At 36.8% G+C, this 18,393-nt stretch overlaps 1 protein-coding gene across 2 annotated transcripts in view; it reads right to left on the bottom strand.

The window, feature by feature from the left end:
- Positions 1–2,746: 2,746 nt before the first annotated feature.
- The window catches only part of LOC126342199 (pyridoxal phosphate phosphatase PHOSPHO2-like), a 40,824-nt gene continuing 25,177 nt past the window's right edge, over positions 2,747–18,393 (bottom strand). For both annotated transcript variants that reach the window (XM_050001835.1, XM_050001834.1), the window contains exon 2: positions 2,747–3,291. In XM_050001835.1, the coding sequence (XP_049857792.1) occupies positions 2,986–3,291 (306 nt within the window). In that variant the 3' untranslated portion in view covers positions 2,747–2,985. The remainder of the gene's footprint in view (positions 3,292–18,393) is intronic.

Genomic DNA, 18,393 nt, shown 5'->3' with positions numbered 1-18,393 from the left:
GTACTGGTGGATATTGTGTGGTATGACTCCTGTAGTTGATAGTATAATTGGTATAATGTCAACTTTATCCTGATGCCACATGTTCTTGACTTCCTCAGCCAGTTGGATGTATTTTTCAATTTTTTCTCATGTTTTCTTTTGTATTTTTGTTGTATTGGGTACGGATATTTCAATTAGTTGTGTTAATTTCTTCTTTTTATTGGTGAGTATAATGTCAGGTTGGTTATGTGGTGGTGTTTTATCTGTTATAATTGTTCTGTTCCAGTATAATTTGTATTCATCATCCTCCAGTACATTTTGTGGTGCATACTTGTATGTGGGAATGTGTTGTTTTATAAGTTTATGTTGTAAGGCAAGCTGTTGATGTATTATTTTTGGTACATTGTCATGTCTTCTGGGGTATTCTGTATTTGCTAGTATTGTACATCTGCTTGTGATGAAATTGCAGTGGTGTAGCTGATGTATTTATATGAGTGATTGCTTAGTGTATTTTGCTAGTTTCTGCTCATTCTATAAAGAATTTTCTTAAATTGGCTACCTGTCCATAATGTAGGTTTTTTATGTCGATAAATCCCCTTCCTCCTTAATGTGAATCTTTCTGTTGCTGAATGTATGTGATGTATACTATATTTGTGGCATTGTGATTGTGTAAGTGTATTGAGTGCTTCTAGGTCTGTGTTACTCCATTTCACTACTCCAAATGAGTAGGTCAATATTGGTATAGCATAAGTATTTATAGCTTTTGTCTTGTTTCTTGCTGTCAATTCTGTTTTCAGTATTTTTGTTAGTCTTTGTCTATATTTTTCTTTTAGTTCTTCTTTAATATTTGTATTATCTATTCCTATTTTTTGTTTGTATCCTAGATATTTATAGGCATCTGTTTTTTCCATCACTTCTATGCAGTCGCTGTGGTTATCCAATATGTAATCTTCCTGTTAAGTGTGTTTTCCCTTGACTATGCTATTTTTTCTTACATTTGTCTGTTCCAAAAGCCATATTTATATCAATGCTGAATACTTCTGATATCATTAGTAATTGGTTGAGTTGTTGATTTGTTGCTGCCAGTAGTTTTAGATCATGCATGTATAGCAAATGTGTGATTTTGTGTGGGTATGTTCCAGCAATATTGTATCCATAATTTGTATTATTTAGCATGTTGGATAGTGGGTTCAGAGCAAGGCAGAACCAGAAAGGACTTAATGAGTCTCCTTGAGTCTCCTTGGTATATTCCACACTTAATCTGTATTGGCTGTGATGTGATATTATTTGAATTTGTTTGGATATTAAGTGTGGTTTTCCAATTTTTCATTACTATGTTTAGGAACTGTATCCATTATTATTATTATTATTATTATTATTATTATTATTAAGGAAGCATTTAAGTGAATAAAGAAGAAAATGATGTTCTGGAATTGCTTTATCAGTGTTATGACAAAACTTTAAAAAGATCTCACATAATACTCTGTTTTGTCTCTACTGCATTTGTGTAATTTCGTGATTGTTGTGACCACCGTCACATCACAGCTTTCTCTAATCATATTTAGCGTGTTTCGTTGTTTGGCCACTTGTAGCACTAGTTCAAACCTTCACTCACTCTGTGTTGCTCAAATGTTTTTGCTTTAAACACAATGCCAAATATGTATTTTTGATGCAGGGCAAAATCTGTTTTGAGAATTTATTCTCAGTCAGGTGCTGTATTTACATTTGTATTTTTTGTGGTGTTACACAAACAAACAATGTAAGTGATAATTTGCTTATGTATGGGAGATTTATCTACATAACAGAGGAGGCACACTACCTGATAACCTATAAAAGTTGACAGTGCAAGAGACACAGAACAACACAGATGCAGATTCCACACAAAATACTTACATAAATATTTGTACTCGACAATGAGAAAAAAATTCTCGAAACGTGTTGAGCTAAGCATGAAAAAATATATAATTTGTGCAGTGTTTCATTATTTAAATAATAAATGACAGCTACAGGCTTGCCAAAAACATCGATTATAACATATGAAATTGAGTCAAATGTTTCCATTTTTCAGACAGTTATCAGTTCCTATTCCATAAGCGGTTTGTCTGGAATACTTTCCTTCTAATCCCATATGGTGAGTTCTGGGTAACTTAACCAAAATCTACCCCTTTTCCTAGACCTATCCAAGTCCTTTTCCTTCACCCTTCAACCCTTCTGCTGAAGGAGGAGACACTGGCTCCTAAAGCTTGCCAGTCTTTTATGTGTGTGTTCTGCCACTGCTTGGTGAGTAGATTTTTTTTTTATCCATCCAATTAAACAAGATTTTGTGTTTCACTGACAGATACAGTGAAAAGAGTTCTTACAATAAATATGGCAACATTTAGTTTCTGAACAAGATACTGAATGTGGTACTTCCAAAAGGAGGTTACCATCTATCTTCATTCTTAAGAATTTAAAATGCTTGACTTCAGTATTTATTTGATCATCTTCTGACAATAAATTATTTCTTCTACAAGAGGTCTCTATCAGAACTGTGTATCCTAATTCTCTTGGAATATCAGATTGTAAAACTTCTACATTGTTGTCAGTGCCAGTTATCTGCTAGATTGCATCAAGTGTCCAAGGTAGGGTTGTTTCACATAGCCTCCTAAATGTTTTTCACTATAAGCTCTGTTCAGTCTTATTGCACATTGATTACATACCAATTTGGACAAAGTATATGAGTAAGTCATACACTTCCATATTATAAAGAAAATGCAGTCTGTTATATTTTTTTGTATAGCTTTCAAAGTTTTAATTTATAACAAGGGTATCAGAATACTGAATACATTTACATGTTCAAACATAATATGACATTGTTTAGAATATCACACATGAAGCAGCATTTAAAATTAAGTTTTAAACAGTGCAAGCTGCATTCAGTGGCATACACCTTTAAAACAAAGCTATGGCATGCTTTTGTTTTCACAGGAAATAAATTATCCTAATAGAAGTGACATAATACCTATCTCAACTACTATAATCAGAATTGAGATAATTTGACAAGTGCTTCATAATTTCTTCTCCATTTTTCCAGGTATGAACTGATGCATTTATTTCTTGGCCACCACCACACAAGACTTCTGCAAGAGCATACCCACATCGAGGGAAAGCGATGTCCGAGTGACCAAGTCTGAGGCATGGACACAAATCATTCTTACCATCACCAACATAAACTACTCGATGAAATTTAACCCCTGCTTTTTCTCTTTCCTTCAGGTATTCTTCCAAAATATGGCCCTTACAAAGATTTTTTGTGCTCAGTTCACACCAATCCTGAAAAATTAAATCAATAATGAGTTTTTTTGTTTTGTTAACCTCTAAAATTAAGTAACTATATTGACAGAGTGAGAAAATGATAAATAACTAAACACAATATGAAGAAAGTACTGGAAAATAAACACACAGACTGTGCTCTAGGCCCCCAATGAGATAATATGCAGGATGCAAGCATGAGGTGAACTAATCAATCACTTGTCTTTCAATATTATATGAATTCCTCAAGAAATAATCAATAAAAAGTAAAACTGTTGTCACTTGATTGCGATAGATTCTTGACAATAATTCATTGGCAGCCAGTTATCATGTGCTAATGTGCTACACCATACAGTAAATATTGCACTAAAATTATGCCATTTCTCTTTGGATGCGAGCTGGAAATTGCACTAAAATTATGTTCTCTCTCTTCAAATGCTGGCTGGTATCCACATAAAATGGATGACAGCTTGTTTTTTTATTGCTCTCCCCATAATAACTAGAAACCAGTGTCGAGTGCTGAATTGTTGTCAGCTGTGCTACTGACAACTCAGAGAAGGGACACAGCTGTCTGTTTTCGACTGTGCACGCTATGATGTGATGTCATCACTTCCAGCACTATGAATGCTATGTTAACCACAGCGCCAAGTCAGTATTTCTTTGAAAGGGTGTGTAATGTGTTGCGCATATAGAGAGTATGAAACATTCTTGAGGAGCACCCAACATAATTGTGCCATGACTGAGTGGTCATGTGCATTGACTGGCAGTTTGCTGGCTCGGTTTGATTCCAACAAGGCCCTCCTTTTTAAAAATATTATTTTATGCCTCACAATATTAAATGATTGATTATATAATTTAAACAGTTCAGTTTATATACATAAAGTTAATATTTTCAATTTAGTTATTGTTACTACCCTTGTAAGTCAAAAGGCCGCATTGTAGCACATTGATAAAATTTTGCATGAGCCGCCACTGGTATATTTTTTAATCTGATGTTAGAGTCACAGTCACATTTGGTAAGCTGTATATGCTGATGGATGCAGAACTCACAAAATTTACAATGAGCCACATGCCATCAAGCAAATCAAGCATAAACACACTAACAGCGAGGGGGGGGGGGGGGGGGGGGGAGAAAACGTTCTGAGGGTAGAGTTTCCTCTTATGGCAAAACAGGAAAGAAAGTAATCCCCCATACCCAATTCAATGGCGCCCTGATAAATGTTGCACTGTATTCCTGCAACCACATGTTTTAATGTCCATTGTATGTGGCAATGAAGTAGACATTCTTCTTCTTTTTCTTCTTGGCTTCTAAAGGTCTAGAAGCTCCTGTGCTGATCTCACATGTTGCCTCCAAATGCTTGTACCTTGTGCTGCTTCTTACCAATCATTTACACCCATTCTATTGCTTATTGTTTTAATTTCATTTGCCCATGTACCCTGTGTGTCTTACCAAATGACTTCTCCACGAATATTCTTCACATCATGTGATCCTCTTTCATTCTTATGAGGTGAAATGCACATTAAGTTTTCTGCTCATTTTTGTTGCTTTTTGCTTGGATTTGTGTGTTGTGTCTTCTCTTTCAACTTTGTGATTCTTCATCATAGGATGGACTAAAGATTTTTCCAATAACCTTGTTTTCAAATACTTATAATACTTATAATCGGTGTGTTCCATTTTAGTTAAACTACATGTTTCTGCTCCATAGTTTAGGACTGGTCTGATGATTTTATTAGGTAGACTAATTTTAGTTTTCCTTGTCAGTAGCTTAGAAGTTTTTGTATGGAGCAGTAGTTTCACTAGCGATTTGCAGTCACATTTTCACTTATAGTTGCTCTGATTGTAATTCTTTATCTTTGAACTGTTCACTGAATTGAGATTTATGTTTGCCTATTATTAGATACAAAATTGGTTGCTTGTTCATCTCTACATTTCTGAAATAACATGTATTTCATTTTCTGATCATTAAGTTGGTTAGGGCATGTTTGGATGAGTTGTGACCAGACTAAACTACTTTTATCTGGCCATAACTGTGGGTTCTTTGATTGCTCTGGGAGAAGTATCATCAGACTGGAACACATGAAATATTAGTTTATTTTATTATTTAAATGAATAAAAGATTTACTTAACTTTGACACAGTTCTTTGCCCCAGTGTTGACAATTTACCACTGCCATTGACTACGAAAGCATCACTTGATGCACTAAGTAACAAACTGCTTTGTTGAGATACAATGTTCGAAATTTACAACAGTACAAGTTCATCTGAAACTTTAACAATGATCACTGTACTACATGATGATGTTGACTGCTGTAGCTGAGGTCTCAAACTCAGATGATCTCTTGGATATGTGACACTATATTGACCTCAGCATAAGGGCACTGCTATGCTCAAGGGGGGAGGGGGGGGGGGGCGCCATGTTTTCTAGAGTTGCAACGAGCCCTCGCTAATGTCTCTGGTATCGATTCGCATTGCCGACTTTGATATGGCACCACGATCTGTGGACAATACCACAGGACATTGCTTCTAAAAGCTCCACATATATCAGTCTAACTTCTGTTTCACTTTTTCCAATGAGCGCTATATCATCTGCATGTGCTAAAACCTAACTTTATTTCTTTTGAGGACCTGAGTAGGTACTAGTTTGAGTTTCATCCCAAGTACATTAATGAGAAGAAGGGACAGAACATCTTCCATTCTTAGCCCATTTTTATATTTGTAATAGTCAATTTTATTCCATTTAGCATAACCCTACCTACATTATCATCCTTGCGCATTTTACAAAGCTTTATAAGTTTAATTGGAAATCACAAGTCCATCACTACAGTGCATCGGTTTTGCCTGTCTATAGCTTTCATAAAAATTGATAAACAAGAAATTTTTTTTTTGGTTCCCATATTTTTTCATTTATTATTCTGATTGCATGTACATTGTCAGTAGTGGATCTATTTCTACGAAAGCCAGTTTCATAATCCCCAATTATACTTTCTGCATATGGTTTCAAGCGATTTAGCAATAAACAAGATAAAATCTTATGGGTTATAGTAATTAACAGTGATATCCTGCTAAAGCTTCCAAAGTCTTAGAACATTCAAAATTTTTACCAAGCTAGGACACCTTGTATGTGAGTGAATGGTAGCTTCACTTCAGAGAGCATCTTGCCTGCAATGATATACAACAAACTTACAGTAGCAGACACAATAATGATGATGATGGGATACTTAGTAAATCACAGTTCAGATTTCAAAAATGCTGTTCCACTGAGACGGAAATATACAATTTCACTGTCCACATAATAGAGTCTTTAAATAGTAAAATGTCACCAATAGAAATTTTCTGTGACTTGTCCAAAGCATTTGATTGTGTGAACCATGACATTATGTTACAGAAATTACAATTCTATGGTATAAAGGGAATAGCATATGAGTGGTTTAAATCATACCTACAGAACAAGAAGCAAAAAGTTTCCTTATATGGGTCAAGTGATTTAAATAAGTTTGCCATTTCATCTACCTGGGCTGAAATTACATTAGGTGTCCCACAGGGTTCAATCATGGGTCCCCTTCCTATCTGAAACAGGAAGCTGAACTGACACTGTTTGCTGATGATACAAGCATCATTATTAATCCAGTCAAAGAAAGTCCAATTGAAAATGATACAAATAAGGTCTTTGGAAAAGTCATTAATTGGTTTTCTGCAAATTGGTTTGCTCTAAACTTTGAAAAAACACAGTACATCCAATTTTATGCTGCAAAAAGTGCATTTCCTTCAGTAAATATAACACATCAACAGAAGTCAGTAGACAGGGTACAGCATACTAAGTTTTTGGGTGTACATATAGATGAGCATCTTAATTGGAAAATTCATATTTTGGATCTTCTAAAGCGACTAGGTTCAGCAACTTTAGCAATCAGAATAATTGCCAATTTTGAGGATATAGCAATTAGTAAGGTAACATACTTTGCATACTTTCACTCTCTGGTGTCATACGGAATAATATTTTGGGGGTAATTCAACATTTAGACAAAAAGTATTCACTGCTCAAAAGAAAGTTGTTAGAATAATGTGTGGGGTTCATAGTTGCACATCTTGTAGGTATCTTTTTAAAAGATAAGGAATTCTTACAACAGCCTCACAGTACATTTACTCACTAATGAAATTTGTTCTCAACAACATGGACCAGTTTAAAAACAAAAGTGACATTCATGATTATAAGACTTTGACACAGAAGGGGGTAAAATATGCTGCTATAAAATTTTTTGGCAAATTACCAGATGAAATAAGGTGTCTGACAGACAGCAGTAATAGCTTCAAAAAGAAATTGAAATCATATCTCCTTGACAACTCCTATACCATAGATGAATTCTTGAATAGGAACAAATAAATCTATAAATATAGTATATGCATTTTGTGCCATTTAAGGGAATGGGGGTAAATAATATATAAATTAAAAAACCTTGTTTCATATGTGCATTTCTTGTGCACTTGACACATTCCACATCATAACGGCTACTATATCGTGCGATTGATCAATGGAACACACAACAACTAACTAACTAACTACCCTGTGACTAATGATGGTGACTTCTGTATGGCTTCCCAGCACCCTCACACAAATGGCAATATTTATTCAATAATCCTACTGTTTTATTTTTATAGATGACCTTAGTTTCTAATGATGCAATTGCTCCAGCTTTTATGTCATGGCGAGAGAATGTCATATTAGAAGAAAGATCTGTCTCTCTGAAATAAGTATAAAAGCTGACATTATCACAGATTGGGAGAGTACTTGCAGGAGTAGATTGTGTGAGTACTTCATTTTCTGAGCATTCATACTCAAATCAAATCACTCATATGCATTCTTGAAGAAGTTGATGGACTGTTGCAAACTTTAGATGTACAAACTGTTGAAACATTGTCATCTGAAATAACATGTCTGCGGCCCAGGTTAACTGAGTTGATCATTTATAAGTCATGTATGGCTTGATTAAAAAGTTCTCCAATGAACTGGTATCTAATTCCAAATTGTTGAAGAGGAAGCACACACCCTTGCTTAAGCCCAGTTGTGATTTGAATATTTCTTGAGCAGCTGGTTTGATACAGAACTTCGCTAATGTCAGTAACCAAGTTATACAATAGCTTAGAGAAATAATTACTAGACTTGTACACAGATGCGAATTCTTCAGCCACTCAGTTTGTGTTCAATAGCTTGAAGAAATAATTAAAGTCACCAAGGAATGGAATTTTCCCAAAATTTTATAATTGTACACTATATTGATTTGGGAGACAAAGTTGTGCACTAGACAGGGACTGGAATGACCCTGTGACAGGATGAAGCTTTAAGTCGATTTAAAAGGTGTGTTCCAGTAGCATAATTGGGAGCACACTACTCATGGTAGCCAAGTATCTGGGACTGGCTCCTGCAAAAAGTGTAAGCATTTTCTTTAAGTTTCATAAATTGATTTTATTCGTGTAAAGCTCAGTAACTACACTAAATGATAGCTTAAGGAAAACTGACTCTGATTAGTGAAAACTGAATGTTACCACTTTGCACATAAAAATAACAACACAGTTTCCTATAAATTCTTCCTTGGCTTGTTACCTCTATACAAAAGAAATACAGTGTTCACATTACTAGAGAACCTTTTATCATGACATATTAGTACACAACTGTTCTTCAACACTGAACCATGTCCTTATGCTGAAAGGATGCAGAAATTTTGAGACTTAACCCTAGAAATGTACACCAGGGTCACGCTGACCCCAAAGTGTTTTGTTTGTTACTGTGCACACACCAGTGCCACAAATGTAAATTCAGCACTGAGTGATACTTAGAAGAGGATGCATGTTCGAAGTTGTGAGTCATTGTTGTTTAATTAATTTGACAGAAATATTTTTTGAAGGGTCACTATGTCCCTGGAGTACACATTGTGTATCTGTTCTGTCACTGTGTGTGAAGTTCATGTATGTGAAAATGTTTTACTTACGGAAGATGCTGTACAAAATGCATAGTCAGAAGATCACAACCGTGAAAGTGACAAAAGAGACTAAAACTGATTCTGAAGCTTATGCTCCAGCAGCAGCTTTGGACAATAATGAAACTGATTAGTCTGATGAATCATCAGACACCAATGAATAACAGTAATTGTTGGAACACATCTGTCCCTAATAGAATGGGCCTGTCAGTTGCCGATAACAATCAAGTCCATATTCCAAGAGGGTGGAAATAATAAATGAAATGATTTATAAATAACTGAGAACATTTAAAAATATTCATGTAATATGTGTATTTCATTCAATGAATACTGTCTTCATCTAATTAAACAGCAAACAAAAGTCCTTAGATCCAGATGACTTCCAAGTTTCTCCACTGAAATGCTTCCACGACAATTTTTACTTAGTCTCTAATTTTGGATGAATTAATACTACAAGCGATTGAAAAAGTTCAAGGGAGTGGTGAAATAAAATGAATTTAGTACATGAGAGTCCAATTTCATTTCCAAAATTCTATATTCAGACAATTTCTTCAGCAAATAATTGCTCACTGTGACCCTGTTGTACACTGCATGTGACAGTTTCAGGGGTGTACCCTACTAGGGTTAAAGTCCTGAAACACATGCAAATTTATCACGTTAAAATTTCTGCTCCCTTGATGATGTCTATGAATGAGTAAACAATATTATGAAAAGGGTAGTTTCTACTCACTATATGATGGAGATGCTGAGTAGCAGATAGGCACAACAAAAAGACTGTCAGAAAGTGAGCTTTTGGCCAACAAGGCCTTTAAAAAACACACAAACACGCGCACCCTTTAAAAAACACACAAACACGCGCACATTCGCTGTGCAGCGCATAGTGGGAGAGGCAACTGGTTGGGCGGGAGGGGGAGGGGGCTAGGAGGAGGCTGGTGTGGTGAGGGGAAGGGATAGCAGAGTAGGGGTGGAGGATGGTAAAGTGGTGCAATCTAGAAGTTGCAGGTAGGGAGGAGCAATAGCAGAAAAGGAGAGAAGTAAAAAGACTGAGTGTGGAATAGAGGGCTGTGTAGTGCTGGAATGGGAAAGAGCTAGATGGATAAGGACAATGACTAATGAAGGTTGAGGCCAGGAAGGTTACAGGAACATAGGATATTTTGAAGGGCATGAAACTAGTCATGTGATTTACAAGCTATGCTGCAACCACTGTGTTTCATTGTATGTGCACATGACAAGTGACAAGCTATCTGTCTGTGTGAATGGGCACTGACAAAGTGTAGCCAAAAAACAGGTGATCCACCCCATTGCTGAACACACCACCCAACATGATGTTCTTTCCCCTGCCTCATGACCTATGCCATCTGGATTCTTCCCATGAACACCAGTTATTCTGAATTGAACAGGTGGGAACCCTCCATCAATATATCCTACGTTCCTGTAATCCTCCTGACCCCAACCTTCATTAGTCATTGTCCATAGTCATCTAGCCCCTTCCCATTCCAGTACTACAAAGCCCTCTATTCCACCAACATACTATCAATCATTTTACTTCTTTTCTGCTAACCCCCCTACCCTCTGACTAATCTCCTGGCTGCACCTAGCTGCCCTACCTTCTCTCCACCTCATCGCTGTATGCTCCCACAGGCAGCACTTTACCATCCCCCCATCCCCACCCTCCCCTTCCCCTCACTCTCCGTGCCCCAGCCTCCTCTTTACCCCCACCACCTGGTTGCCTCACCCATCATGTGCTGTTGCTTGCAGTTTGGCTTCAGCAGCCAGAGACTGTCGTCATACGTATTTGAGTTGCATTTGCATAAGTGTGTGTTTGTATATTGTCTATTTTCGACAAAGGCATCATTGGCCGAAAGCTCATTTTCTGAAAATCTTTTTGTTGTGCCTTTCTGTGACTCAGCATCTTCGCTACATGGCCAGTAGCAACTATCCTTTTTATAGTATTGTTACATTTCATCCTGAATTTTGCATTGTTTGAAGAAGTAGACATGTAGAGTTGTACTGTTATTCTGGTATTCATTAGTGTTAGATTATGTTATTCTGTGAACTCACGTTTCATTATGTATCCCAGATATTTTCCTTTGATCGAATTGTGTACATTCTGTCTGAGGTATATGTTGGTCTATGTGCAGTGCTGGGTCACAGCACACCTCATCACCAACTGCAGTTCCAAGGAATACACCACACAGAAGATTCCTTGAACCCAGATGAACAATGCTGTACAAAAGGACTTTGACATAAATTTTAGGGAGTCTCTTGCTGAATTCTTGGGATAGAGTTCTCTTATGAGAATAACAGAAGAGGCATCATATGTCATGCAACTGTGTCTGTAAATAATTTAATTTTTAATGACAACTTCTGTCTACCAATTTAAGTAGAATTGGTAGATAATTGTGTTGTGTGGTGTACTATGGTTTTAGAACTGTACAGGAATACTGCACAAGCATTGCAGTCACAGTTTAATGCAATATCACCAATAAATCTGAGTGACTTCCTCCACAACACTTTGACATGATCTATCAATTTATCAACTTGCTGACAATGAACTAGCTGTTTACTACAGACAGGTTGTGGTCAATGTGACTTATTTGCTGAGATCTGTTTTATTTCAGTCTTCCCTTACATTGTTATTTGGAATGTGATCTAAGAGCTGCTTCACTTTTATTCTGTTTCCCTTGGTTTTGTCAGTTGTCCACATTTCATAACCATATGGCAAAATTGGAGCTGTCATAGTTTTATAATAATTTGTGTTTGCCTTCTTGTGGTACAATTGCTGTTACAAAAATCACTTACACCTTGCTTGCAGCAACAACAAAAATTGAATTTAATCTTAAATGAATACTAATTCCTTTAAATGACAGATCGATGATTCACAGGTACTAACGTATATTGTCTTAAGTAAGAAAATCAACATAAGAAATAACAATAACTGAAATATGTCTCTCTTATAAGTCAAGCTACAAATTTCTCACATCTCAATCAGACTATTTCTAAGTCACCTGAAATAGCTACCAACTGTACTTCATGCAAAACCAGGGACAGAACACAAAAAAGATTCATGATCAGCTTATCAGGAAAGCAAAGAGCAGAAAGCACAAAACAGCAAATTGTTATCATATGTTTCCTGTATGTTGAAAATTTATGTAAGAAAGGAACTTAACAATGATATATGCTCTTCCTGTCAACCCTTCAAGTTTCATTGATGATATGATAAGTTGAAATACTAGAACACACAACAGATTTGCTCTATGTGTTCTCAATATTTTAATTTGTTGAGGGGCAGTAACTTATCATTTCTAAAATCCTGCAAAGCAACTTCGCAAAAAGAGAGACAGTAGTATTTCATAAAGAATAAAGGTAGCCTGTAGCTGACATCATTTTGTACGTGCTCACACACAGACGGATGTATGCCATGGAATGCCTCCTCAATAGTTGGGTCGCTGGTTGCCTACATGTGACAAACAGTCAGCAGAATTGCTGTTTAATTAGCTGAGGATCGAATGAAAGGTCAAGTCTTCTTCGACTCGCACTAATGAGTCTCAAAAAGGCCACAACTATTCAGACCAAGGTCAGAAACGATGGGTTGGTGTAACATGCATGCTAATGTAATGTGTATTTGGAAATAAACATGTAGAAGATGCCTCCTCACTGTTTGTGTATTTCTGCTCTATATACAACCAATGTCTATGCCTGGCTAGTAGCTAACATAGCGTGTCGTCAGCAAAGAATACCTCATAACACATGGTGTCAGCATGGGGTAAAATTGGGAAATACTAGATCTGAACAGGTGCAACAAAGTGTGAACTGTCAAAAATGCCAGAGTACCCGCTGGAGAGAGAACAAAGTAGCAGATTGCTACGCACCACAGCAGCAGCAGCATGAACATCCAGCTGTAATTCAGGTTAGTGTGCTCAAATTTGGCTTATAATACAAAAAACAATGATGGATTTATAGGCTTTTCTTTTTTTTACTTTAGTGATTAATCTTCCTAGGCTAGTCAGATTGAAAGAACTCAGCATACTGCAGTCAAAATGTTGTTAATGAATTGTACAGATATTTTGCGATTAAAGGAAGATAAAAGTGACCATTACTTCTTAATTACAGGTTGTGTGGCTTTATATAACAAAAATTTATTAATTGTTGCTGTCTGTAGCAGTGTTAAGTGGAAACCCCAGCGAGGATGTGAAAGCATTCTTTCAAAACCTTGAAGATGGTGTTCCCTGATGGGATAACGAGCTGATTCTGGTAAGTTAGCAATTGTGAAATTGAGAGTATAGGGCTCTGCACAGGACTTCCTTAAACTCTTAACCCACTTAACACTTATGAACTCAAAAGAGCAGCTGCCAAAAGATTGAAGCATAAGAATTCACCTAGATTCTACAGAGAGCAACTTTATAAAGTCTGCATATGCAGTGGACTGAATCAATTGAGCAGTGCACAGACAGAAGTAAAGTGTTACTGTTCAGATTTATGAACTGTGTGAAGATGAATCGGAGAATCACGTTCCACTGATTGACTGATCAGCAAGATGGTTCATAGAGAGAAGTAAGGCAGTCTGACTGGGAAAGTGTAAGACCTTACAGAAAGCACTGAAGGCAGCTATTGTCATATGGGAGGTCTGTAAAGAAAATTAGATCTTCAACAGTTGCAGGATACAGGAGCAGGTCTCAAGAGAAAGTGAAAGACCGATGTTACTAATAAACAATTTCACAAATTGTTAAAAAAAGTATAGGTGTGTATGGAGCACCACAGTGTTTGCCCTTTGCCTGAGTCAATGATTCCTGTTAGCTCCACCGAAAATTTATTTATTTACATGTCAAGTTCTGTAGGACCAAACTGAGGATCAAATCTCCAAGGTCATAGGACATGTCAGTACATGAAATTACAACATAAAAGTAATAACAGATAAAAATAAATGTTAATGAACCCAAAAAATTCAGTCCATAAGTTTAAGTAAACACAATCAACAATTGTTGTTTACATAGTTCCGCATAGTCAGCGCATACACAACTTTCCCACTAGAGCGCGCCCTGCTAAGCACAACAGCGCAGGCACAGCGCTCGTCCATCTCCGCACTACGAGATGGCGCTGTCTTAGAGACGGACCAAATTCTGCTTCCACCAATCCGCGTATTAATATGTAACGCAGCCAATGAGATCGCTGCTAACGTAGAACCTTTTCTCCTCACTGATCACACTCACACAGTGATACATGAACGCGCGAGGTATTATAACAAGTGTACAGACCTCCGACTAGTCAGTCTGTATCAGTCTGCCTTAGTCTGCATTAGTGTAGTCAAGTTTCAGTCTGCGCCTAATAAGATTATCATATTCCTGTACATAGCCATGAAGATAAATGTATAAACACTTTGTCAAGTATCAGAGATTTGTGAGAATAAGATCAACGTACCAAGACCAAAGGAACTTCCGATTGTCAATTGTAAATAGCATCCAGAATAAAGTTAAGTAATTTTACGTTGTTATTATTTTAATAAATGTGTGTGAAAATTAATCAAGTTCTGTTTAAAGTTGGTCACCGTCAATCTGCTACTCTTTTTGCTACTCTAAGCGTGCAAGTGGCATTTCTATCGTCTGACCTAACGGCAGAAGATAAACACACCACGATAAGACCACGAGACATATTGCTGACACTCCCCTACTTCGTTAGAGCGACAAGTCAAATAATCTGATCATGTGTGTACCGAAGATCTTACAGTATGCACACCACAACAATACAATAAGATTCAAAGATTTTTGAATTCAAGTGGTAGCTTATTGACAATGGATGCAGCAGTATACCCTTCTGCACAAGAATTAAGGAAGTCTGATCCAAATGCAGGTTTGATTCCTGCCGTAACCGAGTGAAAGCTGCTTATTCTTGGGAATAAGCTAATATTGTTAACAAGAAATGACAGTAAGGAATATGAGGTATTCGCTATACATCACAAAAGAAAATTCAGACTGCTTATTGACATGAAGGGGCAATTGATGGTAAGCTATGGAACCAGGGTGCAAGTAGTCTCAAATAAGGGAACACATTACTACCATGTACTTGGATTTGATTTGTTGTCCACTAATACAGATAATTTAAGCAGATATGAGTCCAAAGAACAGTCATGATCATTAGACACTGTAAACAGCAAGCATAACAGTGATATTTGTTTGCCGTATGATGTAAGTGCCAAAACAAAAATGCGCATTTGTTGGCCTGAATCCAAACAAAATCATGCACTGAAAGAGGATTCATTCACACCCTGGGACTTGTCTGATTGACCATTGGAATCACTAATGAATGCTTTGACCATGAATATAATAGACTGGCCCTGACATCATTTTCGTGGCTCCAACATCTCTGGGCTGAAGTCACATGAATGTTGGCAAAACATGGTTGTTTCGAGTTGCGCTTATGACCATACTCAGCGTTATGTCGGGGGAAATGGCATTACATTTCACGTGTGTTTCTATCATAGTGCAGATGCATTTATTGAAATCTGCTAAAGTGACTTTTATATGTTTTTTTTACACTTGAAAGAGAGTATCACGAAAATTAAAGTGCTGAAAGTGATGCCTGTAAAGTCAGACTCGTATTACATTTTGGAAAGTGTCTGTGATAATTTGGTTACAGAAGTAAGTATAACTGTTTCTCGTTCCTACTCATAGTTTCCCTAAGGATGAAAACCGAAGGCAGTTTTGGATACAGACCTGAAACGGAACAACTTTAAGCCATCTGCACATACACGCCTTTGCTCGAAGCACTTTGAGGAGAAGTGTTTTGATAGGTTAGTTATTATTTACAATGTATATTTATAATTTATGTTTACAGTGTCGGTCAATTTTAATCCTGATGTTTTTATAGGGCTAAGACTGGAGGGAATTGGCTAAGTAGTGATGCTATCCCGACACTTTTTGATTTTCCGGAGCATATGAAATCGAAGAGGCCTAAGCTCCGTAAATCACACACTAGAAGGTGTTCGTTAGATGATGCCTCATCTTCTGAAATCTATGCTTCCAATGCCTGTAAGTCTGAATGTTGTTAGAATTTGTGTGATAACTGCGAGTTAGTAAAAAATTGTATTAGAATAGAACTGTAGCTCGTTATTTTTAAACTGATAGTTTAAACTTTTGTAAAAATTGTGGAAACTGAACCTTTGAAGTGCACCTAAAATTCATAGTCTAAAATGGACCTGCTCCTAAACTTGACAATTTTGGCACCTATAGTTGACATAATTCCCATATCCCATTTTCTTTTATAAGTGACTAGAGCTCAAAACGCGGCAAATCCAATGTTTAAAGTTTTGACACGAGCCCACTCTTACTGTTTAAAAGAATTTTAACGACATTTTACATTAATTTATAGTTTATAGCAACTTCGTCCCACCGCCCACCAGAGGGGCATTCGATGTATTTGTTAGATTTTATAAATGGTGCTGTGAACAAATCCACGTCAAATGTAGTTCTGGCATAATTTTTCACAAATAAAAAAGTAATTTTTGTTGGAAGCGTTTGGCAGTCAATTGAGAAATGTGGGGAAAATACGATACAAACACAGGATGGCAGACCACTGATTAGAAATCCTGCCACGTTTTGCCAACAGTCACGTGGTTTATGTTGGAGCCACACCAGCCCTATGGCTTGTGCACAGCAAGGCCAGTCTACTAGTATCTATGGTCAAAGAATGAATGCTTAAATAAATCAACACAAAGTTAATGAGTTGTGGATGAGAATACAACAGCTAAATTGTCAGTCCTTCCTTCAGCATGAAAACAAAATGATATCCCAGCAGCAGCAGCAGCATCAGGTTGCAGACCTGGACTACATGAGCTACGTAATGTTAAAGAAGGGTCAAGTTATGGAGTCAAAGAAGATCTGGAAAGGGCCACATCCCATCGTAAAAGGTTTGTCACCATTAACTGTGAAGCTTCAGCTGCCTTTTCTTTCAATTGTAGTTCCCACAAGTAAACATTATGTAGTCACAGTCCACACTTGGAGGCCAAGATGTCACCAACCATCAAGCGAACCAGCTCAAGACACCCCTACGATCTTCACAGATTTGTGTAGTGGTAGTGCAAGGAGAGTGTTTGTTTTCAGCTATGTGCCTGGGTGACTGTTATGCAAGTATAGAACTTAAGACTGCAGCCATTACACAGCATGCAAATGTAAATAAGTTTTATTTCTACAAGTTACCACCAGAGATGCATTTTGTTTAACCTTATTGCTTACAACTAATTACCCACTTTAATTTTAACACTAATTGTTGCTACAGCAGGTGCCATTTCAGTAAAGCTGTAGAAATTGTACAAAAGAAAACAGGTGTGTGTGTGTTGTTTGAACCAAGAGCAAGCAAGGTAGTTTTATTAAGCTAAACTTATGCTCAGGTGCAATTCAAGCAGAATTCAACTGCAAATAATTTCTGTTAGAGAGAAACCTGATCTATTTCTTTTAAGGATAATCTCACAGTTTTGGGAACAGGAACATCTTGTCATAACAACAGGATCACTGTCAAAATGCAGCTAGAGTTTAAATTTGCTAATTGGTCTAAAAAGTTAATTGGTTCTTCAACCTTCTCCCATACAAAACCTCAGCACAAACATGCCCAGACTGGATCCTCTGAACAGTATTTGGTGCCAGCTGGATACCTATCAGATGTTGAGGATAAAATATTAGATCTTGTACAACAGTTTAGTATGAATTGAATTAACCTTTCTAATGAAATACCTATCTTAAGAAATGTGCAAAGAATAATTACACAGTTTTTATTCAACATATTGTAAAGCAACCCAAATCACATTTCGACATAATTTGTTGTGAGATGAATGGAGTGTTGTTCCAGGGATTGCATGTTCTGAGAGCTCACAAAGATTTACAGGCTCTACTGTTGAGGATTACTGATAGTCTGTTAAATTCTAGAGCTGACACTCTTGATTTAAGAATTGCTCTAGAAAATAGTTTACATAACTGATTAAGCACAGTGTGCTATTACAAGCAAAACAGTTCTAGCAGATCATCCTATTACTTGAAGATAGCGTACATGCAACATATATTATGATTTACTCTGTCAATCATGTAATTTACACTATTGCTGTAAGTCAACCACTAATCACTCTACTGATTGAAGATGAATTTACTGTTATTGTTTCAACACG

This window comes from Schistocerca gregaria, chromosome 1 (assembly GCF_023897955.1).
Source record: "Schistocerca gregaria isolate iqSchGreg1 chromosome 1, iqSchGreg1.2, whole genome shotgun sequence".
NCBI classification, from domain to species: domain Eukaryota; kingdom Metazoa; phylum Arthropoda; class Insecta; order Orthoptera; family Acrididae; genus Schistocerca; species Schistocerca gregaria.
Note: the sequence above shows the minus strand (reverse complement) of the source record. Positions and strands in the feature narration are given on the sequence as shown.